This window comes from Pelodiscus sinensis, chromosome 32 (genome assembly GCF_052426305.1).
Source record: "Pelodiscus sinensis isolate ZL-2025 chromosome 32, ASM5242630v1, whole genome shotgun sequence".
NCBI lineage: Eukaryota > Metazoa > Chordata > Testudines > Trionychidae > Pelodiscus > Pelodiscus sinensis.
This window is the reverse complement of record NC_143083.1, coordinates 11,604,162-11,629,811: the sequence shown is the minus strand read 5'-3', so window position 1 is coordinate 11,629,811 and position 25,650 is coordinate 11,604,162. Positions and strand designations below refer to the sequence as shown.

At 67.4% G+C, this 25,650-nt stretch overlaps 2 protein-coding genes across 8 annotated transcripts in view; one reads left to right on the top strand and one right to left on the bottom strand.

Annotated features, from left to right (window-relative positions):
• Positions 1-5,451: 5,451 nt before the first annotated feature.
• On the top strand, positions 5,452-12,357 carry ISYNA1 (inositol-3-phosphate synthase 1). 2 transcript variants are annotated; one of them, XM_075902908.2, is made up of 11 exons: positions 5,452-5,599; positions 7,001-7,125; positions 7,607-7,768; positions 8,079-8,208; positions 8,378-8,571; positions 8,882-9,031; positions 9,833-10,048; positions 10,329-10,493; positions 11,019-11,132; positions 11,383-11,600; positions 11,871-12,357. In XM_075902908.2, the coding sequence occupies exons 2-11, from the start codon at positions 7,012-7,014 to the stop codon at positions 12,067-12,069; spliced, it is 1,662 nt and encodes a 553-aa protein (XP_075759023.1). In that variant the 5' UTR covers positions 5,452-5,599; positions 7,001-7,011; the 3' UTR covers positions 12,070-12,357. The 2 variants fall into 2 exon arrangements, with proteins under 2 accessions (XP_075759023.1, XP_075759021.2); XM_075902906.2 differs by lacking the exon at positions 5,452-5,599 and having other exon boundaries at positions 9,917-10,048.
• A 371-nt stretch (positions 12,358-12,728) lies between these two features.
• Positions 12,729-25,650, bottom strand: part of SSBP4 (single stranded DNA binding protein 4) — a 39,745-nt gene continuing 26,823 nt past the window's right edge. For 5 of the 6 annotated variants that reach the window (XM_089774974.1, XM_075902909.2, XM_089774970.1 and 2 more), the window contains 14 exons: positions 23,580-23,669; positions 20,591-20,674; positions 19,197-19,256; positions 18,838-18,907; positions 18,219-18,289; positions 17,656-17,723; positions 17,136-17,181; positions 16,950-16,985; positions 16,418-16,472; positions 16,142-16,212; positions 15,299-15,377; positions 14,891-14,919; positions 14,513-14,614; positions 12,729-14,207 (listed from right to left, as the gene is read on the bottom strand). In XM_089774974.1, coding sequence (XP_089631100.1) covers positions 14,178-14,207; positions 14,513-14,614; positions 14,891-14,919; positions 15,299-15,377; positions 16,142-16,212; positions 16,418-16,472; positions 16,950-16,985; positions 17,136-17,181; positions 17,656-17,723; positions 18,219-18,289; positions 18,838-18,907; positions 19,197-19,256; positions 20,591-20,674; positions 23,580-23,642 — 864 coding nt within the window. In that variant the 5' untranslated portion in view covers positions 23,643-23,669 and the 3' untranslated portion in view covers positions 12,729-14,177. The remainder of the gene's footprint in view (positions 14,208-14,512; positions 14,615-14,890; positions 14,920-15,298; positions 15,378-16,141; positions 16,213-16,417; positions 16,473-16,949; positions 16,986-17,135; positions 17,182-17,655; positions 17,724-18,218; positions 18,290-18,837; positions 18,908-19,196; positions 19,257-20,590; positions 20,675-23,579; positions 23,670-25,650) is intronic. The other variant, XM_089774972.1, reaches the window with a different exon arrangement.

Genomic DNA, 25,650 nt, shown 5'->3' with positions numbered 1-25,650 from the left:
GGAGAACGGGGAGCCCTTCAGTCCAGGTCTAACGGGCCCCTTGCTGCAAGTGAAAGCTGCCTGGAATGAAGGTGGATAATTAACCCCCTAGAGCGACTGACCCAGGGCTGGGGTGGCAGCGAATCAAGACCTGGAACGGTCCTAGAAGAGCTGCCCTGGTGTGGTACAGGACTCCATGCAGACCTGGCCTGTGGTACGCAGCTCAGACTAGAAGAGCCCTGCTCCTTTCTGACTTCATTTATCATCTAGTCTGGCAACATGGGCCACCGACTGTCACCCCAGGCTTTGTGTCTGCCTCACCCCGGCTGAGGGTGGTTTTATTTAGGCCTGTATCTGTGTCTAAATACCAAGTGCTTCAGGGGAAGAGACAGGAACCCACTTATGTAATAAAGGCCTCTCCTTAGCTCCCTTATAGTCTCATCAGCCATGGTAATAGAGGTGAGAGGGGTTATAGCGATACTTAGGCACAAGTCAATTCTTCTTTGGCCTCTTGCTAAGCAGGTGATCTCAAGAGGCAAGGAGTTCCATAGGTCAATTACACATTCTGTTAAAAATATTTAGTGTTTAAATGTTTCTCTCACTGAATTTCCTTTCATCTTTTAAACAGGCGAGATGCAGAGGGTGGGCTGGGTCTCTCTTCTCCATCCAGTGTGGATCTCTGCTGTGCTCTCTTCACTGTCTGCTTCATGCTTTCCAGTCTCCCTCGCTGTGGAAGCCTCTCGAGCCGGTTATGTGGCCGAGCTGCTCTCCTCCCCTCGTTCCCAGGCCCTGTGCAACAGTTTGCCATAGGCTCCAACAAGCCCTGAGCTCGGGGAAATAAAAACAATCCATAGCAACGCGGATTAAGACTGCTTGCCCTTTGGCCAGAGGCTGCATCTCCCTTGCCACAGTGGAATGTTTGTGTAAATAGCATGAAATTGCTCCTTTCCTGTCATTGGAGGCAATTCCCAGTCCATACAGCGTTCCAGGCGCGATGGTGCTGTGAACCAATTAGCAGAATGCAGCCCTGCGCGTGCTCCAAGCAGGAAAGGAACCTGCCGGTGGAAATTTACCTGCTGCTTCCTCTCTGCCAAGCCCGGTGCTGCCCCAGACGCTTCTCATTTTATCTTCACTAATTATCCAGAAACGTGACTCTCCCGTCTGCGCCCTGCACGTTCCAGGGGTGAGTAGTAATTGACTCCCAGGCTGGCTGCTCGCCAGTCCCTTCCTAGCCCTCTGTGCAGGGGCCCAGAAGAAGCCAGGGCTGGACTAGCAGATGCCAGCTTGATATGTTGAGCAACTTGTCCCTGTATTTTCTCCAGCCTGGTTCTGCAGGGTTGGGGGTAGAGGGCACCTCTGCCGGGATTGCTTTCTGTTGCCGAGTGAAGCTGGTCTGGGGGGATAAGTCTGGCTCCAGTACCTGTCCACAAACACAAGCTGCTGCTTGCCTTGCTCTGAAATTAGCGAGATGCCAAAGCCCACATGGGTCCGTCCTGGAATTTAACACAGGTGGTTCCCGTGGGGGAACTGTTGAATGGCGGTTACATAAGAATGGCCAGACTGTCAGACCATCTAGCCCAGTATCCTGTTTGCCAACAGCGGCCAGATGCCCCAGAGAGAAGGAACACAACAGACTTATTACATAATCCCTCCCCTGTCACCCATTTCCAGACAAACAGAGGCTAGGGCCACCATTCCTACCCCTCCTGGCTAATAGCCATTGATGGACCTAACTGCCATGAATGAATCTAGCTCTTTTTTGAACCCTGTTAAAGTCCTGGCCTTCACAAAATCCTCTGGCGAGTTGTTCCACAGGTTGACTGTGCACAGAGTGACGATAAACTTCCTATTGTGTGTTTGCGTGGCCCCCAGTTCTTATGTTGTGGGAACAAGTCAATAAGTTTTCCTTGTTTCCTTAGTTAAAAAATTACCGTCGCAAAAGCCAAATGCAGGTGCCCGTTGGCGGTAGGATGCCAGGGAGAAGTTTGACTGCCACCGGGTGCCCTTCCGCTCTGTGCAGCCCCTGGCCCTGCAGCGTTTGTACAAGGCCGGTGCGTCACTGCCTAAGATGGGTGCTTCTCTGTCCTACCCCGTGGGGGGGGTGGGGGTGTAAAATGCGGTAGATGGAGAGGTGCTCAGGCTGGGTGTGGGAGCTGCTGCGGCCCCTTCCCAAAGGCTTCACGTCCACAACTGGCTTCACCGACCACATTCTAACCCCTCACGGGGGCGTTGGGCTCTTCCAGCAGCATAGCCCAGCCGGGTGCAATTACTCTGGCCTCAAATCAGTGTGATGCTGGAATAGCAGCTCCTTGGGCCGCTAGTCCAGAGTCACTTATTCCTCTCCAGTCGAGTCCTTTTACCGCTGCAGCCCTATCCTCAGGAGTGTTCCAGAGCCGCTCTCCAGCCCTGGTCCTCCCCGGGGCCCGCGAGAGCAGGGCTCAGTTGTGCCCCAGCTCCGTTTCCAGAAACACCTTTACACCAGGTCTCTGCAGCCTTTTTGGGGAGTTCTCCCCGCTGCCTGTTGCAGGCCGGCACTCTGCTACCTGCAGGGCCCTGGGCATTGGGGGCCAAGGCTGGTGGCAACATTGGAACGAGGCCTGGGGCTTGTGTGCAGCCAGGGGGCAGCTGCTGCCCCTAGCCCTGTGCACCACCCAGCTGCTTCTGGGGGCTGTTCACTTCAAAGGCTCCGGCCCAGCCAGGGATCTGCCTGCCGGCCCTCTGCTGGCTGCCCTGGTGCAGTGCAGGGCTCGTCTCCCCGCCAGGCACACTTGCAGGTGCCGGTCCCGGCAGCGTTGGAACCTGGCAAAGCTCCGGGTCTGGAGCGAGGCCCCTGGGTGCTGTTCATGGGAGCTTGGCAGACCAGCCTGGGGCATCCAGGCTGCTGCTCAGGGCTCGTGGCAGATGTGTGCCTGGCGGGGGAGGCTTTTTTTGGGGGGGGGTGGAAGTGCTGCGGTTTAGGGATGTAAAATCCCATTTACACTGTTAACCAGTCAAGCTAAGTTATCTAGTTAACTGCCCCCGGCGGCCGCAGGGGCCCTGGCTGGCTGGAGCAGCCCCCCTGCCTACGTCCTTACTGCAGTTGCCAAGCGAGTGTGCAGCAGGGGACTGGGGCGTGGGAGCTGCTGCCGGTCTCGCCGTGAGGCCGGAAAAGCAGAAGCCAGGGAGCCCCTGCCCATGTGGTGGTGCCAAAGCTGGGGGGGGGGGAGCTGGAGCGGCAAGCCAGGAACAATGGGGGAGGCGTGGGAGGGGGCAGAAAGGGGAAGCAGTGGAAAAGTACCAGCTCCCGGCCCCCTGGCCACGCTAGCCAGGCGCTTTCAGAGCCAAGCTCATTGTACAAATCCATGTGTGTGTTCCAGCCTTTGGCCTGCATTGTCCTTCATCTGTCCGCCAAAGGCTGCATTGTTCAGGGCTGGGCAGTGCCCCCCCAGCTCTGTCGGGGGGCTGGGGCGCTTCCAGGTCCCTTCCCTTCCGGTTGCTGCTAAAGCCCGGGCAGCTTTGGCCATCGGTCCGGGCTTTCCCAGGAGGGTCGGGCTTGGAAGCGTCCCTTTGCCAGCTGTCTGGGAGGCCAGAGGTACCAAAGGAGGCGAGCACCAAGCAGAACAAGGGCTGGATCAAAGGTGCTGGGGAAGGACAAGTTCAGGGAAGCAGCTTCGTGACAAAGCGCGGCCTGACGCGGCCAGGGCAGAAACAGCCCCTCTTCTCCCGTCCGCTCCTTGTTCTCAGTAGGAGACAGACGGGCTGCTCCCCCGAGCCCCTCCATTCTGACACAGGGCCAGCTGGCTGCCAGGTCCCAGCTGAGTATGGGCGTCCGTCACTGGAGAAGAAAGGGGCTTTCTGGGGAGCCAGGCTGGAGAACTAGCCGTCACTGAACGCTGCTGCCTGTTGGCCCCCCCCCGCCCGCTCCCAGAGGCCTGGGCCCGTGTTGAGTGGAGCTGGCGAGGGCTGGCAGTGCCCAGCCCCCTGGGGCCCAAAGGAACTGGCAGAGAATGAGGGGGGAGGAAGGCAGCAGCCCGTCTGCCCCACGCCTCGCCCCACGGAGGTGTCATCACCCACCAAGGGGCGTCTTGCCATGTGGCCCGTGGAAGCAGCAGGCTCTGGCGTCTGCTGCCTCCGGCCCCACCTCCGGGAAGGGCCTGGGATCCAGATCCACAAGGGTCCCGTGTCCGTCTGCCTGGGTTCTGGTCCTTCCCGACTGGAAGCAAGCGCCTGGGCCTGCCCTGGCCTCCGCGGGGCCTGCCGCCCCGGGGGCTGTAATGTGAGCAGCGGTGGGGGGGGGGCAGCACCTCTGAGCGTTAACAGGGACCCGGCCCTGCAGCGGTGGGGGTTGGTTTTCTCAACCAGCGGGGCTAGGCAGAGCCCGGGGCCCCACGCTGACGGGCAGGTATTTCTGGGCCGTGGTTTTGCTCGTGGACGGAGACGGTCGGGCGGGCGCGCTGGGACTTGCAGAATCAGCCACCCGGGCCCAGCGGCTTTGGCTTCCTGCATCCAAACCCCAACCTTCTTCCCCAGCCAGCGGCTCCGGCCGCCGGACTCTTGCTGCGTCTTCCCTCCTCCTGGCTGCACCCAGCTGTCCCCCTCCCCGGCGAGCCCCCCCCCTCCCCCGAGCTTGGCTGCTGCCTTGGCGGGAGCAGGCTCACGGGAAGGTGCCTTCACCCCCTAAACCCAGCATCTCCTGTACCTTGCTGTGGCCCTTTGCCCGGGAGGAGGCGCCCGATGTCCGCCTGGCACAGGGAAGAGAGCACAGGGCCAGGCTGCCTGCTGGTGCAGGGAAGGGGGTGCTGCCGACTGGCACAGGGACCAGGGTGCAGGGAAGGGGGTGCAGGGCCAGGCTGCCTGCTGGTGCAGGGAAGGGGGTGCTGCCGACTGGCACAGGGACCAGGGTGCAGGGAAGGGGGTGCAGGGCCGGGGCTGCGGCTGGCGCAGGGAAGGGGGTGCAGGGCCGGGGCTGGCAGCTGGCGCAGGGATGGGGGTGCAGGGCCGGGGCTGGCAGCTGGCGCAGGGAAGGGGGTGCAGGGCCGGGGCTGGCAGCTGGCGCAGGGATGGGGGTGCAGGGCCGGGGCTGCGGCTGGCGCAGGGAAGGGGGTGCAGGGCTGGGGCTGCCGGCTGGCGCAGGCCCCTGGCTCCAGCAGGGCTGGGATGGGGGCTGGTTTAGTGGCTCCCGGCTCTGGCAGGCAGTTGCTGCCTGCCTGAAGCACTGGGTCTGTGCACACGGAAGGGGCGGGGACGGGGGGTGCCAGGTGTGTGGGGGGGGGGACTGCCAGGCACACGTGGGGTGCACTGGGGCGCACGAGGGCATCGGGTGCTGGCTCTGCACAGCCCGGTGGTGGGGGTTGGAGGGGGCTAGGTGCAGCCACGTGCGGGGGGGGGGGGGGTCTCCCGGCCACAGGCGATCCCTACAGCCCCTGGGGGTACGGGGTACCTGCAGCCCCGGGGGGGGGGGGGGGCACGTGTCCGGCCCAGGCGAGCGCAGCTGATGGAAAGTTACGGCGGGGGGGGGGGCGGAGCGGAGCCCCGGGCAGGGGGGTGGGGGGGGCGGGGCCCTGGGAGCTGATTAAGCAGCTGCGCTGCAGCCACCTCCCCCCGCGGGGCCGCCGCAGAACCGAGCCCAGCCCGGAGCCAGGTGAGCGGCGCGAGGCCGGTGCCGAGGTTGGGGGAGGCCGGGGCTGCCGGGGTGGGTGTGTCGCGGAGCCTTTTCCTTCAGTCCCACCCCCGAGCCGGGCCCCCCCGGGGCCGCTGCCCTCTCCATGGGCAGCCGGCTGGCCTCGTGGTTGACGTGGGGAAACTGAGGCACGCGCTCGAACCGGCGTTGGCCGCGCGCAGCGGGGATCTTGGGGCGCAGGCCGGCCCCCGTCAGAGCAGGGCCGCGGCTCCCCTAAAACACCCGCCCCCGACCGGCAATGGGCACCCTCTTGTCTAGACTCAGGGTGGTGCTCTGGGTACCCTGCGGGGGGGGGGGGGAATAGGTGGGGGGCGGGGGGTGCAGGAGCAGGCCGAGGGGTTGGGGGGGGGGGCGTCAGAGGGGACCTGGAGCAGGTTGGGGGGGTGCAGGAGCAGGGGGGGTGCAGGAGCAGGCTGAGGGGTTGGGGGGGCGTCAGAGGGGACCTGGAGCAGGTTGGGGGGGTGCAGGAGCAGGCTGAGGGGTTGGGGGGCGTCAGAGGGGACCTGGAGCAGGTTGGGGGTGCAGGAGCAGGCTGAGGGGTTGGGGGGCGTCAGAGGGGACCTGGAGCAGGTTGGGGGGGTGCAGGAGCAGGCTGAGGGGTTGGGGGGCGTCAGAGGGGACCTGGAGCAGGTTGGGGGGGTGCAGGAGCAGACTGAGGGGTTGGGGGGTGTCAGAAGGGACCTGGAGCAGGTTGGGGGTGTTGGAGGGAGCTGGAGCAGACTGGGTTGGGGAGGAGGAAGTTTGGAGGGTTGTAGGGGGAGCAGTGGGTTTCAGCCAGGCTGTTCTGGGGTCCTGGGTTATTTTGGCTTGTTAGGGCCCTGGGCTGGGGGAGGGCTCACTGACCCTTCCCCTTACTCTGCTGGCCCCCAGCAAAGCAACCCTGGGCCCCTGTTTGAATCAGCCAAGCCTCAAGACCTGCTTTGTCGCTCTCTGGCTGTTCCCGCGCTGGGTGAGCCTGGCCCGGCCCAGTGCCTGCTATCCTGAGCTGCCCTGACTCGCATCCTGCAGCCTCCCAGAAACCCGGCGCTCCTCTTGGGGCAGCGTCTGGGTCACCGCCACCCACCTGTGCCCCTGCCGGCGGTGCCCTCTGGAAGCTCCGTTTTAATCTGAACAGCCAGTTGGTGCCAAGCCCTTTTGCTGCTGTGTTCCTCAGTTTCCCTTTCTGTAAAATGAAGATTATGCCCCACCTCAGCAAAGGGGCCTGGGAGAGGGATAGCCAGTGCGGGGCGGGGAACACACTGGCCCCATGGCGAGTTGGGGGCATCCCGGTCTCATGGGCCATGGCTGGTGAGTGCTTTGCACCCGCACGCCCGGGTGTGAGGCCTGGCCGGTCTGTAATTGCGGGCTCCCTCCCTGTTGCAGCTGGAGGAACCATGGCAGAGATGTTCCTTGTTGAGAGCCCCGATGTGACCTACAGCGAGGACTACATCGAGGCCAAATACACGTACAGCACCGTGCACGTGAGCAGGGAGGATGGCGTCACCAAGGTACCCGTTTCGTGATGCGCCCGAGCAGCGTCTGCTGGCAGGGCTGCATCCCCCCTCCCCCCCACTGCGCCCGAGGGCGTCTGGGCCGGGCGCCCAGGGCTTTAGGTTCTGACACGTTACGTGGCCCCGTCTTGCCTGATTTCCTTTGCTGCCTTGTTCCCTGGGCTCTGAGGAGCTGCTGGGAGCAGCCTTCCCTGTTCAAGAGGGGCCCGCCTGGTGCGTTGGTCGCACGCTGGGGCCCTGTCCCCGTGCGGAGCCCGGCAGGCCCCCTCGCAGCGCTGCCCATCCAGCGGATGAACGTGCCCCAGGGGGAGGGGCCTGTGTGGGTGGGGACACCCCAGGGGGAGGGGCCTGTGTGGGTGGGGGGCCCCCTGGGGGAGGGGCATGCTCTGACTGGCCTCTGCCCCCGTCCCTGCCCTCTCCTTGTCCCGCCGGCGAAGGCTGCGCCCCGGTTCTCACGGCCTGTGTCTGGGGCTCCCAGGTGAAGCCGCAGGCCACCGAGTTCACCTTCCGCACGGAGAGGCGGGTCCCCCGCCTGGGGGTGATGCTGGTGGGATGGGGCGGCAACAACGGCACCACGGTGACGGCGGCTGTGCTGGCCAACAGGCTGGGCCTCTCCTGGATGACCAAGACCGGGCGGAAGGTGAGCGCGTCTCGTGGCACCTCGTGGTCTCTCGCCAGCCCCCTGCCTTGCCGGGCCTGTGACTGGCTGGCTCAGCCGATGGCCCACGGCGTGGAGCGTGGGCCCGGGTCGAAGACCTGCCCCATTGGGCTGTGCCGGGTGATGAGGTCTCAGAGCTCCAAGCTGGCCCGAGGCTGCCTCCAGGCTGTGGTGTGTCCCGCCTGGGAGGCGGTTGTGGGGCCCACAGTAATGGGGGTGCAGTGCTCAGACCCTGGGGGGGGGGGCTGTCTAGCTGGGGGGGTCGTCACCTTGTTGCCCTCCTTCTGCTCAGCATGCCAACTACTACGGCTCCTTGCTGCAAGCGTCCACCGTCCTCCTGGGCACCAGCCCCACGGGCGATGTCTACGTGCCCTTCCGGGACCTGCTGCCCATGGTGCACCCCAATGACATCATCTTTGATGGTGAGTGGGAGTGGCCTGGGGGCCAGTGTGGGCGGGGTCTGGCCAGGGGGAGGGGCTGGTGTGGGCGGGGACTGGCCAGGGGTAGGGGCCTGTGTGGGTGGGGCTGTGCAGGTGGGGGCCCCCCTGGGGGAGGGGCATGCTCTGACTGGCCTCTCCCCCCTTGTCGCAGGCTGGGACATCTCCTCCCTAAACTTGGCGGAGGCCATGAGACGGGCCAAGGTCCTTGACTGGCAGCTGCAGGAGCAGCTCTGGCCCCACATGGTGAAGCTGAAGCCCCGCCCTTCCATCTACATCCCCGGATTCATTGCGGCCAATCAGGAGGACCGAGCCGACAACGTCTTGCCGGGGACCAAGGCTGAGCAGGTGGCGGGATCTGTTCCCCTTGCTGCAGGGGCGAGCTCCCAGCCAGGGGGGCGGGTGGCCCCGTGCTCCCTGGGGTGGGGGAGCCGGGCTGGGCCTTTGGAGTGGCCCAGGTGCACGAGCTGGGGGATTGGGGCTCCCAAAGCAACCCTGGATCACAGCCCAGTGAGCATCTTCTCTCTCCCACCGCCCGAGCACCATCCCTGCAGCCTACTGGTGCTGACCTGGGCAGAGGAGGATCCCTCCCTGGGACCAGGCAGCTTCCCTGGTGGTGCCCTGGGGCCGCCCGGCGCTGACCAGCCCCATCCCACAGGTAGCGCAGCTCCGCAGGGACATCCAGGAGTTCAAGGCCGCCAGCGGGGTGGACAAGGTGGTGGTGATGTGGATGGCCAACACCGAGCGCTTCTGCGAGGTGCTGCCGGGCGTCAACGACACGGCCGCCAACCTGCTGCAGGCGATCGAGGTGAGAGCCCTGCCACCCCGCGAGCGTCTGCACCCAGGGGTGTCCACGCGGGTCCCTGGGCTCACTTGTGGGGCTGTAGGATTTGTATCCGCACGGGGCTCAGTGCGTCACCCAGACTGATGGCCGCTGAGCTCGTCTCTGGTACAGCCAGCTGGGGGGGGGTTGGTTCTGGCTCCTGCCAGGGGCGGGGGTCTGGCACTGGCCTTGCCCTTCAATGGGGCACAACACAGCCCCTTAGAGATACGGTGGGGGACTGAAGGAGCTAGCTTTAGGGCAGAGGTGGCCAACCTGCGGCTCGCAAGCTGCACGCGGCTCTTCACCTCAAAGTGCGGCTCGCAAAGCCGCCCCATGCGCCTGCCTGTGCTCCCCGTGTGCAGGGGAGCCGTCCGGCGCGGCCAGATGGCATCGGCAAGATGCCGTCAGCTGGCAGGAGCCTGATGTGGCCAACACATTAAACCAGAGTCCTACCCAGCTCTTCTGTTGGGGGAGGGTGTGAGGGGGGGGGGGCCCAGAGTCCTACCCAGCTCTGCTGTTGGGGGAGGGTCTGGGGGGGGCCCCCAGAGTCCTACCCAGCTCTGCTGTTGGGGGGATGGTTTTTAAAGGGGCAGCGTCTTTTCTCCCCCCCGTCCCCAATAATTCTGGTGCAGCTTTTTGCATTTTTCTGCCACTGTTTCAGCTCTTCGTTTAATGGGTTGGCCACCCCTGGCTTAGGGGCAGCAGCCCCATTTTGTGGGGGAAGGGGTGCGGAAAGCGGGGCCCTGCCCACGTGCTGCACTGAGCTGCCCCTAATCTCTCCCCCAGCGAGGCCTGGAGGTGTCTCCCTCCACGCTCTTCGCTGTGGCCAGCATCCTGGAGGGCTGTGCCTACGTCAACGGCTCCCCCCAGAACACCTTCGTGCCGGGGGCCGTGGAGCTCGCCCTGCAGCGCCGCGTCTTCATCTGCGGGGACGACCTGAAGTCAGGCCAGACCAAGCTGAAGTCGGTGCTGGTGGATTTCCTGGTCAGCGCCGGCCTCAAGGTGAGGGGGGGGCCGGGCGCGGGGTGAAGGGGCGTTAGGGCCTGAGGCGCGTCCGAACGCCGCCTGCGCAACCCTGAGGGCGCCCGGGCCGGCGGCCCCGCCTCGCAATCCAGCCCGACCTGATCCATGGCATGTGCGGGCGGGAGGGGCCCTCGGTGCTGCCGGGCTTGGAGGGGGGCAGGGAGACCAGGGCTCCCCAGTGGCTGCCGTGGCCTTTGGGCTGGGGGTGGGGCGAGGCCTCAGGCTGGTGCACCCTGTCCCTGCCGCGCTCTGCCCCCAGACCGTGTCCATCGTCAGCTACAACCACCTGGGGAACAACGACGGGAAGAACCTGTCGGCCCCGCCCCAGTTCCGGGCCAAGGAGGCCTCCAAGAGCAACGTGGTGGACGACATGGTGCAGTCGAACCCCCTGCTCTACGGACCCCAGGAGAAGCCCGATCACTGTGTGAGTGCTGGGGGGGAAGGGGAGGGGGGGAGGTATCAGGGGGGCCCCCAGTCCTACCCAGCTCTGCTGTTGGGGGAGGGTCTGAGGGGGGCCCCCCGAGTCCTACCCAGCTCTGCTGTTGGGAGGGGTCTGAGGGGGGGCCCCCCAAGTCCTACCCAGCTCTGCTGTTGGGGGAGGGTCTGAGGGGGGCCCCCCGAGTCCTACCCAGCTCTGCTGTTGGGGGAGGGTCTGAGGGGGGCCCCCAGAGTCCTACCCAGCTCTGCTGTTGGGAGGGGTCTGAGGGGGGGGCCCCCGAGTCCTACCCAGATCTGCTGTTGGGAGGGGTCTGAGGGGGGCCCCCCGAGTCCTACCCAGCTCTGCTGTTGGGAGGGGTCTGGGGGGGGCCCCCCAGAGTCCTACCCAGCTCCGTTATGAGGGCATAAGTGCCCTGACCCCCCCCCCCATGGTTGTGGGCAGGCGTGGCCCCACCTGTGGCGCTGGGGGGCCCGGCCCCGTGGCGGGCACTGAGGTGGCTGTCGGTTGCAGGTGGTGATTAAGTACGTGCCCTACGTGGGCGACAGCAAGCGGGCGCTGGACGAGTACACGTCGGAGATCATGATGGGCGGCACCAACACCATCGTCATACACAACACCTGCGAGGTAGGGGCAGGAATTCCAGGGGCTGCCTGCGCTCTCTTCTCCCCCCGCCACCTCCCCCCGGTCCAGCCCCCAGTTGTAGGCGGCTGCAGCCGGCTCCCCAGAGGAACTCGTGCCCGGTTGGTGTCATGGAGGGAAGCAGCAGTTGGGTGCTCAAGTGTGACCACTGGCCCTCATGGCCCTGGGTGGGGTCTCCCTTGGGGGGGGACCAGGCCTCTCCACCCCCTTGTACTGACTCCTCCTGCCTCCCCAGGACTCCCTGCTGGCCAGCCCCATCATCCTGGACCTGGCCATCCTGACCGAGCTCTGTCAACGCATCAGCTTCTGCACCGAGCACGACCCCGAGTTCCAGGGTTTCCACAGTGTCCTGTCCCTCCTGGGCTTCCTGTGCAAGGCGCCCCTGGTGCCCGAGGGCACCCCCGTCGTTAACGCCCTCTTCAGCCAGAGAAGCTGCATCGAGAACATCCTGAGGTAACTCCCCTCCTCCCCCCAGCTCTGCCCCTCTGCCCCCTCCATCTCCGTGCTGACGGCCGCTCCTCCCCCCCACATGCCTGGCCTGCCAGCTCCCTTTGCCCAGAGCCGTCCCCAGGCCTGGGGCGAGTTGCAACAGCCTGGGGAGGGGTCTGGTGCCCAGCGGGGGAGGGAGGGGGCTGTGGGCTCAGCCCAGCTCCTTCACTGTGACAAAGCGGGAGAATCTCTAACCTCCCCCGAATGTGACGCTCTCTCTGGTCCTGCCCCTAGGGCCTGCGTGGGGCTGCCCCCCCAGAATCACATGCTGCTGGAGCACAAGATGCAGCGGCCGTGTGCGAGCCTGAAGCGAGCGCGTCTGCCCGAGGGCCTGGTCGCCCACAAGAGGGCAGCTGCCCAGGTGAACGGCTACCTGTGCCCGTCCAGCAACGGGCACGGCCCCGCCAAGGCCCAGCTGCAGGGGGACAACTAGGCCCTTGCCCCTTGGCCACGTGACCCCCTGCTCCCAGGGAGGCTGGGCCGGGGGGCAGAACGGCTGTTGCTGGGGCAGGAGCCGTGGTCAGCCTGTGGCGGGAGGCCCAGGAGCAGTGCACGTGCCCTCGCCCTGTCTGAGGAGGGCTGTACGGCGTAGGGGCCGTTCTTAGTTGGAATGAATTTGGGGGGACGGGAGGAGCCCCCTCCCCCGGTGGCCCCGGCTCCACGGCCGGGAGCTGGGAGCTGTGCACGTTGGGTTTTTCTGGAATAAAGTGGGAAGATGCAAGTTGCTGTGTGTGTGTCTGGTCCCTCGGCACCCCCTGGCCTCTCCCCAGCCGCTGCTATTCCTGTGGAAGGTCTCCCGGGGCGCACCCCACAGGCCCTGGAATTGGGGGCTGCTGGGGTCCTTACTTTCCCACTGACCTGCTGGGGGTGGGGGGGACTTGCCCTCTGCCAGGGGCTTGGGACAGGCCAGGCCGGCCCTTGCGCTTCCTCCTCTACTGAGCCATGTTTCTGCCTTGTGTGGGGGCCCGGAGACGGGCTGGGCAGGTGGGGTGGGGGCTTGTCAGGGCACCAGGCTGAACCCCCAGTGGAGCTCCGGCTCTCAGGCCTCTGTCCCTCGGGGGAAGGGGCCAAGGAGGACACAGGTGGCAGAGCTATGAAAAAAAAATCAAATTACATTTATTGATGCAGGTTTTTTGGGTGTTTGGTTTTTTTTTTTGTTTTTTTGTCTTTTTTGATAAGCAACGTTTCAGTCTAAAGCCTTCAGAGTAGAAAGAAGAGACGAAATCCCTACAGACTGACTAACCTAGCGCTGAGGCCGCGCCCCCCCGCGCCTCGCCCCGGCGGCAGTACCCCACCAGCTGGCTGCGGGCACGGCCCCCCAACGACACCAGGGACCCCCCCTCCAGCCCGGCGGGGGCAGGGACTATACAAAGCGCTGTGGGCGGAGAGCGGGAGGGAACTGGCGGCCAGGCTGGGCCCAGCTCCTTCGTGTTTACAAAAGAGGGAAAACTCCTTCATGGGACGGTTGGAAGGGATCCCGACGGGGGGCAGGCGCCGGGGCAAAGGGGGCTGCTGGGGCCCTATGTACACTTGCCTCCCTTTGCTGTGGGGCAGAGGCTGAGCCCCGGGGGGGGGGGGGGGGTCACAGTGGCTGAGCGGCTGGGGTCAGGGGCCCTGTTTTGGGCTGTGGCGACTTCTGGCCTGGTAAGACCATGGCCCGGCTGGGGGGGGGGGGGTGTTGGGTTAGCATTAAGGGGGCATTAACTTTGCTTAGGGGGAGTGTGGGGGGACTGCAGGCGGGTCCTGAGGGGTGGCAGCGGGGGTCAGCAGGGCCCGAGGGAGGAGGGGTGGCCAGGGCCCTGGTCTTTGCCAAGCAGCAGATGCTGAAAGTGGCATAACTCTGTGAGGGTGGGGGCTGAAGCCCCCCCCTCCCCAAAGCTGCAGGGGCTGCTCCAAGGGGGCTGCCAAGGCCCTGTGAGAAGGGGGGAGACTCCCTCAAAGTGGGGGAGCAGGGTCTGGAGGGAGGGGGAAGCCCATGATAAATTAAACCCTGTACAGCAAAATGAACCCTTAAATAAATACCCCCCTCCCCCCACTGTGCTGCACAGACTAGGGCTGCCAGTGGTGGCATCTTACCCCCCCCCCCCCACAGCTGCAGGGGGGGCAGGGCCATGCTGCAGCCCCTGGGACCATGCTGTACACTGCCTCCCTGCTGCTGCCGGCTGGGGCCTGGATTCCCCTGCCCCATGGGATGCCCAGGCTGTACCCAGCCTACAGCAGAGCTGCCCTTAGCCGTGCTCGCTCCTCTCCACCCCCCCAGTCAGCCTGAACAGCCAGCAGGTGCCCCCCCCCCCGCACGGCCCCCCCAACCCACCACAGCCTGAGTTCTAGCGGCTCACTCCCTGCCCTGGCGCCGTGGGAGGGCAGTGCCCGGCCGGTTGGGGGGAGGGGGGGTGCCCCACGTGGAGGGGGAAATGGGGGTGGGGGGGGAGTGGCGCGCCCCGGCCGGAGGGCAGGCGGCCAGTCCCCCCGGTGTGTTTTAAAGACAGCGTTTAGAACCGCGGGGGCGTCTGGCTCTCTGCGCCGGGACGTCCGAGCCGATCACACGCTCATTGTCATGCTGGGCGAGTACTAGAGAAACGGGAGACACCAGAGCGTTAGCAGGCGGGGGGAGGCCGCCGGGGCCAGCCCGACGTGCTGGGGGGGGCAGGGCGGGGGGGCCTGCTGGCCCCAGAGCCGGGGGCTCAGCGGGCCCCTGTCCTCCGCGGCAGGGCAGCTCACACCTCGGGGAGGCTCCTCCAGCACGGAGCCCCCAGCAGGGGTCCAGCCACGGCCGGCTTGTTCTTCCAGAGGGCCTTGCTGCTGCCCCGCCCGCCCCGGGAGCCCCGCCCGCCCCGCCCTCTCCGCCGGCCTGGCGGGCCCGCCCAGTCCCTTACGCTGTCGCTTTGGAAGGGGTTTAAGAAGGTGCCGCCCATCTCGGCGTCGTCCCGCGGAGTCCCGGGCGGGTTGCTCAGCCCTGCCATGTTACTCGGCGAGCTCTGTCGGGGCAGAAAAGCCCAGGTCAGACCGTGGCCCCGTGCCCCCAGCTAGGGGGAAACTGAGGCAGGGAGCTGGCCTCTCTGGGGGTCGGCCCCCACAGGGCCAGGCCTGCCCCGGCTCCCCAGGCACCTGCTGCTGGATTCATCCTCCGCCCAGGGTGCCCAGCATGCTGGCACTGCCCTGGGAGGGGGCAGCGGGTGCCACAGGGAGGGGTTCAGCCCAGGGGTAGCCCCCCTCCATGGGGAGCGGGTAGAACGGGGGCACTATGTGCTCACCTTTGGCAGCCCGTCCATATCGCCAGAGCCTGGAAGGACAAGCAGGTTCTGTTAGCACAGCCCCCCCTCACCGGCAACGGGCCCCCGCCAGCCCGCAGGGAGAGCGGGCCGTGCCCTTGACCCTAGGCAAGGGCCATGTGGCCTCTGTGCCTCAGTTTCCCCCAGCAACGGGGAAAGGGGATGCAAGTGTGGGGTGGGGCACTGGCCTGGAAGCAGGCAGCCAGCTGCTGGGGGGTAGAGCCCATGGGGGGGGGGCTGAATCCGAGCTGCTGAGCTCCCAAGCGGGCACAGTCCGGCCCCTCCACGAGGGCGGCGCCAAGGGAAGGGAAGGGGCCCGCCCTGGACCCAGGCAGGAGCGGACCCCAAGCACCCAGCGGTCCCTCCGCCGGCGAGGGGCCAGGTACCCACCTAAGGATCCGTTCATGTGGTGGGGCTCCATAGCGCTCATGCCTCCCATGGGCCCGTCAGAGCCAGGCCCCATCGGGAACTGCAAGGCAAAGGGAGCGGGTCGGAGCTGGGCACGGGCTGCCTGGCAGCAGCAGGGCTCTGGGCAGGAGCTGGCGCCGGGCCTGGGGGGACGCTCCCAGCCTCGCACGGGCCCCAGCACCCCAGGGGGCTGCCAGGAGCCTACAGCACGGCCCAGAGGCCCCAGCCAGCTGCAGGGCCGCCCAGCAGAGCCGGGGTCAGCCCTAGTCCGTCTCAGAGAGCACGTCGCTCGCCCCAGGGGCCGCAGGGCAGAGGGGCCTTGGCGGAGCTGAGGGAAGGGGGGGGCAGAGCTGGGCTGGCAGGGAGCTGAGGGGCAGCGGCAGAGCTGAGGGAAGGGGGGGGCCCGGGGCTGGGCTGAGGGAAGGGGTGGGGCCGGGGCTGAGGGAAGGGGGGGGCCCAGAGCTGGGCTGGCAGGGGGCTGAGGGAAGGGGGGGCCCGGGGCGGGGCTGAGGGAAGGGGGGGGCCGGGGCTGAGGGAAGGGGGGGGCCCAGAGCTGGGCTGGCAGGGAGCTGAGGGGCAGCGGCAGAGCTGAGGGAAGGGGGGGGCCCGGGGCTGGGCTGAGGGAAGGGGGGGGCCCAGAGCTGGGCTGGCAGGGGGCTGAGGGAAGGGGGGGGGCCGGGGCTGAGGGAAGGGGGGGGCCCAGAGCTGGGCTGGCAGGGAGCTGAGGGAAGGGGGCGCCCGGGGCTGGGCTGGCAGGGGGCTGAGGGAAGGGGGGGCTGGGCTGAGGGAAGGGGGCGCCCGGGGCTCTCCGTAGGGGGCACTCACGTTCGGCCGGCTCCCCGCGGGCCCGATGGGGTTCATCATGGTGTACATGTTCTCGCTGGAGTTCGTGGAGTCTGTGGGGGGGCAGAGCGGGGTCAGAGGGCACCGAGCTGCCCGCCCCACGGAGCAGGAGAGAGGGAGGGCACCGCGCAGCCCCACACAAGCTCACCCCGGGTTCACAGGCCCCACCCACTAATGAACGGCACAGACACGTCAGCCCCTCGTCCCCTCCAGGCTGGGTCAGCGCCCTGTCCCCCCAGCACCCTGCTGATACATCACCTCCTGGGCTGGGCATGATGGGGGTCCCTGGAGGGCCACCACTTCCCGGAGGGCCCTATGGGGCAAAAAGAGGCAACAGAGTCATTAGCATCTCGGCCCTCCCCCCAGCACAGAGCCAGCCCTGTGCCCCCCCATCCCCTCTCCCGCAGCTCAGCCCCTGTCCAGGCCGGGCATGACATGGAACAGGGTGCTGACCCAGGCTGTGTCGGGTGCAGAGGGTGCTCAGCACCTGCGTTCCCTGTAAGCCAGGCGCTTGAGGAGCCGTCCAGGAGAGAGTCAGGTGCCGCCCCGCTGATTAGCTGAGCACCCGCAGCATGTGTTTTTTACAGGTGGTGCACCTCTGCACGTGCATTGGTGCACAAAACAAAATTTATTCTGCACATGGAAAAATTGAGAGGGACCAGATGACTGGGCAGGCCTGGGGGAGTCGATGGCTGGTGGGGAAATTGGGTGGGAACCCAGCTCAGCACGGGCATCGGGTGCTGTGGGGCAGACCCACCCCCCCGCCCTCCGACGCGGCTGGGGCACTCACCACGTAGCTCCCTGGCGACGAGGAGGAGTATGCTATCTGTGGGGACACAAGGGGGGCGGGGTCAGCACTGAGTGCAGAGGGAGCATCTCCGGGGGCCCCCCCAGCGCATGCAGCCACAGAGCCCAGGTTCCTGGCCCCCCCATAGCAAGCCCTCCCCCTCCCCTCCCCCCGGTGCACAGCACTCACGGAGTTGGTGTTGGCATTTGGCCACGGCGCTCGCCCTCCTGGGCCCCTGAAACATAAACCGGCGTCAGGTTGGCTCTTCCCCTCCCCCCGCTCCCCCCCCCCCCCGCCGCTGCGTGCGCCCTGCCCTGCAGGGGGCGCCCCCGGGCTGGGATCCGAGGTTGCTGTGGGGCAGGGTGGGGTGGGGCAGCTGGTTCCCGTCCCATTTCCCCACCAGCCATGGAGTCCCCCAGGCCTGCCCAGTCAGCACCCCCCCCCCCCAAACCTGCTCCCCCCCCGCCCTGTGTGCCTGTCGCCTGGCAGTGCTGGGGCAGCCTGGCCTCCTGCCCGTCGCTCTGGCTGCATGGGTGAGGGGAGGGCTGGGCTGGGTGCCGGGCCAGGTGCCACGGGCGGGGGGGGCCCTCTGGGACACCAGGAGCCCCCATACAGCCCCTGGCAATGGGTCGTGGGGCTCAGGGCGGTGTGGCTGGGGATCGGGGGAGGGGCGGTGTGGCGGGGGCTGGGGGGAGGGGCGGTGCCTTACATGCTCATGGCCGGCATGCCGGGGCCGCCCAGCGAGTTGGGGGGGGGCCGCATCCCGCTGCCGTAGTTCTGCAAGAGAGGAGCCAGGTGAGCGCGTGGCAGGGGGACGGGCCCGGCCTTTGGGGGCCCCATTCGCCCCGACACACAGAACCCAGGTGTGCGCCCCACTCCCCTCCCCCAGCCAGGGAGAGACCCCAGGGGTCCTGGCTCCAGCCCCTCCCCCATCGCTGCGCCCCACTCCCCCCCCCCAGCCAGGGAGAGACCCCAGGGGTCCTGGCTCCAGCCCCTCCCCCATCGCTGCACCCCACTCCCCTCCCCCAGCCAGGGAGAGACCCCAGGGGTCCTGGCTCCAGCCCCTCCCCCATCGCTGCGCCCCACTCCCCTCCCCCAGCCAGGGAGAGACCCCAGGGGTCCTGGCTCCAGCCCCTCCCCCATAGCTGCGCCCCACTCCCCTCCCCCAGCCAGGGAGAGACCCCAGGGGTCCTGGCTCCAGCCCAGCCCATGTCCCCAGAGATGATGCTCCGGGCCAGGCCGGGGGGGGGGGGGGGGAAGACTGACACTCACCTGGGGAGCCATCCCCGCCATGCCTCGCGGGGGGTTCATCCGCTGCATCGGGCCCCCCATGTTCGGATGCCCTGTACAAAGGGAGGGGGGAAGCGAACCGGGCAGTAGAGCACCAGCTGCAATCCCCTGAACCCCAACTCCTACAGCCCCCACAAACAGGGCTCTGCTCCTTGATCCCCCCACCCACCTCCTCCCAGCGCGCTGCTCCTCAGACCTCCCTCAGCCCCCCACTCCAGGGTCGCTGCCCCCTCAACTCCCGGAGCGCCCCTCCCTGCCCCTTCCCTGGGTCTGGGTATCAACCCCCCACCCCCAGGGCTCTGCTCCCCGTCCCTGGAGCCCCCAGCACTGGGAGGCCATAAGCCCCAGGTGTCCTCCCCATGCAGGGCCTCGCCTGTCCTCACAGAGCCTGAGGTGGGGGCTGCTCCTGAGCCGAGGGGTGAGAGGCCCCCTCCCCTCCTGGTGGCTCCCGACCCCCTGGGGAGAGGGGCTGCCCCCAGACGGGCCCTTGACTCTTCCCTGGGGCCGGCTGCGCTGCTCGCCCCCTGGTGCCCCGACACGGCTGGGGGAGCGGACCGGAGACCCGGGGGCGGGGAGGGGCCATGTGGGGGGCGGGACTCACCTTGCGATCTCGTGCTGGGATCCATGGTGTTGGGCAGCAGCGGCTGGGAACCCGGGACCCCCACGGGCGGCTGCAGGAACACAAGGGCCATGAGCCGGGGGCTGCAGCCAGCACGAGGGGAGGGCACGGACCGGGGCTTCCCCCCCCCCGAAAAGGGCACTGCCCCCCCCGCCCGGAAAGGGCACTGCGTGGCTCCCCGCCCACCCTGCCCCCCAGGGAAGGAGCACTGAGCAGGATCCCATGCCTAGGGCTCCACCCGCTGCCCCCCTGCCAGAGTAGACTGGCCTGGACATGGGGCAGGGGGACGTAGAGCCCTGGGGCAACTCACCCTGGGAGGTCGCGAGCTCGGGGCGTCTCACCTGGTTTGGCATGCGGAGCGAGGGCCGGGGGCCGCCGGGGTAGCGAGGGGACATGAAAGGCTGCAAGAGACAGAGCGGGGGTGGGGGATGGGGGGTGAGGGTACGTCCCCAGAGCCAACAAGACTTCGTGGCCAGCACAGGGCTTGGCGGGGCACCGAGGCCTGAGCGGGGGGCTCGCCCGCGGCTGAGGGGGTCTCACTTGCAAGCAGCCGTGTGCGGCCCCGTCCCGGCGGCACACACCCAGGAATCCCTGCCCCACAGCCCTGGGTAAGAGAGAGGACCTGGTGCCCACAGGGGATGGGCAGGGGGGCTCTCGGTGCTTTGCCAGCAGGGCCCCAACACTAGTATTGTCCAATTTGGCAATGGGGAAACTGAGGCAGCAACGAGCCATAGGCCAGCGGCAGGATTCCCAAGTGCCCGGCCTGCACCCCTGTCCCGAGCAGTCTGGGCTAGACCCGGGTCCCTCTGCTTCTGCCGGCTGGGGTTTGCCGCTCCAGCTGCGCCCTCGGCCTGGCACAGGAGCCGGGATGGGGCCTGGGTGCCACTGCACCCCTTGTGGAGTCCCAGGCACCCGCCCGCCAGCCCCCAGCTTCCCTGCAGGGAGTGGTCCTTCACCTCTCCAGGTCCCCGTGGAGCTGAACTGAGCCCTGGGGGCTAGTGGGTCCCAGTGGATGTAGGTGAAGGGCTGAGGGACCCCCCGCAGCCGTGCCTGGCTCGAGGGGACCCTCAGCACCCCAAGAAGTGGCCAGGCTCTGCCCAGGCAAGCCCCTGCCCTGCCGCCCACAATTTACCCCACCCCACTCGTGGGCAGCCCCTCCCGCACAGCGACAGTCACAGGGACCGGGGAGGGGCCAATGTGGCTTCAGCAAGGCCTGAGGGCTGCAGGGCCCAGCCCCTCTGCACGGCCGCCCCCCCACCTGCTCAGACCTGGGGCTGCCTGCTGCTTGTCCTCGCAGTGGGGCCCCACCCCTGGCCCTCGCAGGCCCCAGCCTTGCTCCCTTCACCCAGGCCAGGCTAGGGGAGGTGCCGGAGCTGGGGGGTATGTAAGGCCCCTATTTCCAGCTGCTGGCTCAGCCCAGCCTGGGCCACTGGGAGGCAGAGCGTGCCAGGGCAGAGCGGACGATCCGGGGCCTGCTGTGACCCACACTGGGGGGGCAGGGCACACGGGGAATGGGAGCCAGGGGGGCAGCATGAAAACCAGAGTCTGCCGGGCACCGGGCGCAGCAGTCGTGTGGGGGGAAGTCAGGACGTGGGGTGCCGACGGGGGTGGGCTGGGGTCTCCGTGGCAACGTCTTCCCACCCTCCCGGGCCCACGGATGCTCCGGGGGGGTGAGTGTGCGGGAAGTAGGGGGCAGAGCGGCTGGAAGGGGGGGGATGCGCATGCCGGGTCTTACCTGACTGTGGGGCCCCAGCATGGGGGCGGCGGGGTTGTGGGGCGGAGGCTGTGCGTGGGGTGATGGTTGAGAGCCCGGAGGACCCTGGAAGAGAAACAAACCACAGAGGGTTACAGGAGGGCTGGGCCAGGCCGGGCCCCCGTCACCCTCGGCCCTTGAACCCCTGCCCGCTCCTAGGCCCTGCTGCCGAGTCCTTCTCCCTGGGGCTGCCAACCAGACACCCCCCAACGTACCCGAACACCCTCTGCCCTGGACTGGGACATGGGCCCCCTGCGCTTCTGGGCCCAGCCATGGCTGGTTGGGCCATCGCCCGGGGGCGGGAGGACACAAATAGAGGGGAGCTGGAGTCTGGAAAGTGGGGTGCCTGGCATGTGGGGGGCAGCCCAGGGCTGCAGGGCAGGGGAGAGGGGAACCCCCCCTCGCTTGACAGTCTCATGCTGCTCCCCACGTCTGCCTGCAGGTGGCACCAAACCCCGTCTCACCAAAGCCTGTGTCAGCCCCCCCCCCCCCCCCCGCTCTTCCTGGGGCTCCCAGGACTTGGCAGAGCAGCGCTCGTGGGGGGCCCCTTATCGCTAGGCCTGAGGGGCAGGACAGCGCCGGGGTGCCTGCCTGCGTTCCCAGGGGACGGTCCCTGCAGGGGAAGCTGCGGTGACCCCACGGCCCCGAAATTGCTGCCCGGGGAGGTGGGGGAGCTGCCGGCTGCTCTAGCATCCTGCCCGGCAGAGAGCGGAGCCAGTGCCCAGCCAGAGCAGGCCGGGGGCTCCCGCGTGGGAAGCGCGGCACAGGCGGCTCCGTGTGAAGTTCCAGGCTCCAGCAACTCCCCTTGGGAGCTGAGCTCCGGGCCCCTGCCAGCCTGCCCCGAGCTCCCAGCACGTCGCCAACGGCCGGCACATGGGTGCGGTGAGACCGTGGCCACAGAGACGCAGATGGGCCCACACGCTCCCCGGCGCTGCGACTGGCCCGCCCGGCTCCGGGCACAGGGCAGGGATCGGGCCCGTCTCCTCCTGGGGGCGGTGGGGCTGGGACAGGCCGGAGGATGCTGCGGAGCCCGAGCCTGCCTCGCTGGCCTGTATTTAACACGCATCCTCCCCGGGCTCCCGGCGTAATGGGCCACACATGGCACTGACAGGGCTGCAGTCCCGAGCCAGCTCCCGCCGGGCAGGCTCAGCCAATCCGGGCGCCGGCGCCGCGCGGGGCTAAGTGATGCAATTAATAAAATCATTTTCTATCCCGCTAAGGAGATAACGACTTGGCACAGCGGAGCCGCCCGTTCAGCACCGGCAGCGCCCGGCCAGGCCGGCAGGGGAGGGCCAGGGAGGCATGAGACTGGTTCCACGCTAGGGGGCAGTGTCTCCCCACACATCCCCCCACCCCAACCAGAAAGTCTGGCTCCTGCCGGGGCTGCACAGAGAAGCCGGCTGGGCTCAGAGGGCACAGCAGCTGCCAGCGCTGACTCCCAAGGCAATGCCCACACACTGACACCCAGCCGCACCTGCACCCGCTCCGGTGCACCCCCAATGCTCAAAGCCCATGCATCTCCCCCACATGCACCCACAGCTCACCCAGTGCACCGGCCCATGCGCGCATCCCCCATGCATACACACCCTCCTGCACACACACCCCCGACATACCCTCCCACCCCCGTGCACACATCCTCCCCCTGTGCACACACCCATGTACCTCCCGATGCCCATTCCTGTGCATATATACACTCCTGCACACACACACCTTGGCATACACCCCTCCATGCATGCATCCCCCAGTGCATACAACCTCCCCGTGCACACACACCCCGGCATACACCCTCCCTCTGTGCATACACTCTCCCCCTGTGCACACACCCTCCCCCGTGCACACACATCCATGCACTTCCCGATGCCCATCCCTGAGCACTCCTGCACACACACACACACACCTTGGCTAGACCCCTCCCATGCACACATCCCCCCGTGCGCACACACCCCAGGCCCACCCCTGTGCATACACACACTCCTGCACGTGCACACACACACACGGCATATACCCCCACCATGCATGCATGTCCCTCATGCATACACCCCCCCATGCAAACATACTCTGCTCACATACACTCCGAGCATACACACACACCCCCATGCACACACACTCATGTACACGTCCCCCATGCCCATCCCTGTGCGTACACACACTCCTGCACACACACAATGCATATACCCCACCCCCAGGCATACTTCCCCCATGCACGCACCCTTCTACACATACACACTCCTGCACGCACCCCCTCATGCACACACACACTCCTGCCCAGGCACACCCTGCCCAGGCACGCACTCCTTGCACGCACACATCATGCCCCCCCTCTGGGCATACCCCTCCCCCACCCACATGGGCGGGCAGAGTGCCGGGGCACTGGGAGTGGCAGGTAGAGCCTTGCGGGAGTTGAGTGCTCGGCGGGCTAGGGGGTGCCGTGTTCTGCTGGCTCCCCGCGTCCCCAGCAGGGCAGGCAGTTCTCCAGCCTCAGAGCAGGCGAGTGACACCCCCTCCCTGCAGGCTGGGAGGGAGGTGGATTTTACCCCCCCACACACAGTGCTGCACACTGAGCTGGGCACTGGCTGTCAGCTCCCCTCCCCGGCCGACACAAGGGCTCGGCTCCAGCCTGTCCCCACCCCACGTGGGGGGAGAGGAGGGGGGGGCCCCGCCCAGGGGGCAAGCAAGCCTGCCCAGACGGCCTGCCAGCGCCCACAGCCTGGGCTGGCCCCTTGGAGCTGCAGCTGGGCACTGCCAGGTGTACGGGCTAAGCCGTGGGGGCAGCCCGTTCCGACCCCTGGGGCCCCCCTTGGCAAGGCGGGGGCAGCATGCTGGCTCCCAGAGGTAAGATGCACCCCAGGGAGAGGACTGGGACCGTGCCCTATGGGACCGTGGGCACCTCGGACGCCCGCCTGCTGCCCGCAGCACCCCACGCCATCCGCAGGGAGGGGCTCCCAGCCAGCCGCGCCGCGGGGCGGGGTACCTGAAAGAAGCCGGGTGGCATGGTTCCTCCTGGCATGCCGTCGTTGGGGGGCATGTTCCCCATCACGGGGCTGGGGGCGGCCGCGGCGCTCTGCAGAGAAAGGGCAAAGGGCAGAGGTCATCCCGAGGGGTCACCTGCCCTCCGAAGCTGGGACAGTGGGACCCCGGGAGCCGTGTTGGGCTCTGGCTGCCTGGCCCTGCTCCCAGCCCTGGGAGCCCCCAGCGGACGGGGCCGCCTGTGCAGAGAACCGGGGGGCCCTTCCAGCGTCCCCGACGTTCCCCACCTCACAGCTGTGCTGAACCCCTCCCCCACACCCTGGCAATAGGGACCTGGGGGGCACCTCTCCACGGGGCTGTGCCGCTGATACCCCCTGTGCCGACCCAGCCCCGGCATCCCCGACAGGCCCCCAGGGCTCGCCCCTCAGTGCCGGCAGGTGAATTCCCTGCAGGCCCGTCCCTCACCCGGGCTCCCAGCCGGCAAGAGGCTGCCAGGCCAGACAGGAGCTCGGCAGTCAGCGTGGTGGCCGGCCACAGGCCCAGTCCTTGAGGGGGTGGTGCCTCCATCACCCAGGGAGGCAGGCGGGCACAGCCAGCGTGCCGACGGGAGCGGCCAGGTCCCTGCAGCTAATGCCTCTCTCTAGCAGAGCCGGCAGGCCACCCGACGGTCCGTCTCAGATGACAGAGCGTCCCCTCCTGGGGAGATCCGGGGGGGGGGGGGGGGGGGGGGGAATTGGTCAGGCCAGGCCCTGTGGCCCCCCCCAAGCAGACAGGAGCTGGGCGCTTGCTTCCCAGGCTCCCTGCGGTGGTCACAGGGCAGCCGCCAGGAAGGACCCCTCCCTCCCAGCCTGATGCCCCCTTCCCCGGGCACTGGGCGAGACTCAGGGCCGCTGCCAGGGCCTGCTCGTTACCGCGGCCCTCTGATTACCCCTTGGCGCCGGTCACCTTGCCCCACGCTAATTAGAACTCCTGCCCCCTGCACCAGGTCACTTCCCCCGCTGCCCTCGTTACAGGCAGCACCTGGGGTGGGCAGGCGGGCTGGGGGGGAGGGGACCCCCCAGGTCTGACAGCCCCAGCAGCTGGGCTGCACTCGCCCCCAATGGGCAGCTAATTGGATGAAATTAATGGTACGAATTAGCGAGGCATCAGGATGGGGAAATGAACCGGGCAGCGGGCGGGGTGGAGCTGGCCCCGAGGGTCGCCCGCCTGGCACAGACCAGAGCAGGGGGATGTGCCTGGGCCGCCGCTATCCTAGCTCCCCCCCCAACCCAACCTGCAGCTGCAACTCCCCAAGACTGCTGGGAGCTGGGGGGCAGAAAGGGCGTTTCAGGGGCCGTCACTGTTGCTCCCTGCCACCGCATTCTGCCCCAAGATCCCCCTCACCCACGTGCCCCAGCATGCAACAGGAGATGCCCTCACTAGAGACAAAGGGAGCCCCCACCAGGCCCCCTTGCGCAGCCCACAGATACTATGGGGCCCAGCGAGTCGGGCCCAGCCTGCGGGTTCTAGTGGGGCTGGGGTGGCGTCTCTCCGCCTCCCGGCTGTGGCCATGGGGCAGGGCCGGCCGGCCAGGACGCATCTCAGCACGAGAGAATCCAGCCGGGGCTCCCCCCAAGTGCAGCCCCCCCTCAGCAGAGCTCCCCCGCCCAGGGAGTGAGAGCCAGGCCACCTGTGGGGCAGGGCGCTGCAGGCCGTGGGGCAGCCCACGTGGGGGAGCTGAGTGCAGGGGGGAGCACGCTGGGCCCCGCCGCCCGCGTCCGTCCGAGGGGAGCTATTAAACGGAAAGAATGCGCTGGCTTTCCGGCTTGGCCCCTCGCAGCTCTGCCACAAATGGTTTCAATTTGAAAGGGAGGTGGCTGCTTTCTGCACCTCCATGGCAGGGCTGCTGGGGAAGGGGCCAGCGAAGGGGCTGGGGGGCTCTGCAAATTCCAGGCCTCCTGCGGGTCCTAAGGTCTCCTCCTGCCCCCTCAGCTCCGCTCCTCCCTTGCTGCGACCCCCAAGCCTCCCTCTATCACATGGGGGCCTTCCCTTCCTTGCCCCGGCCTCTGCCCCCAGGGGTGGGGCCTGCACCTGGA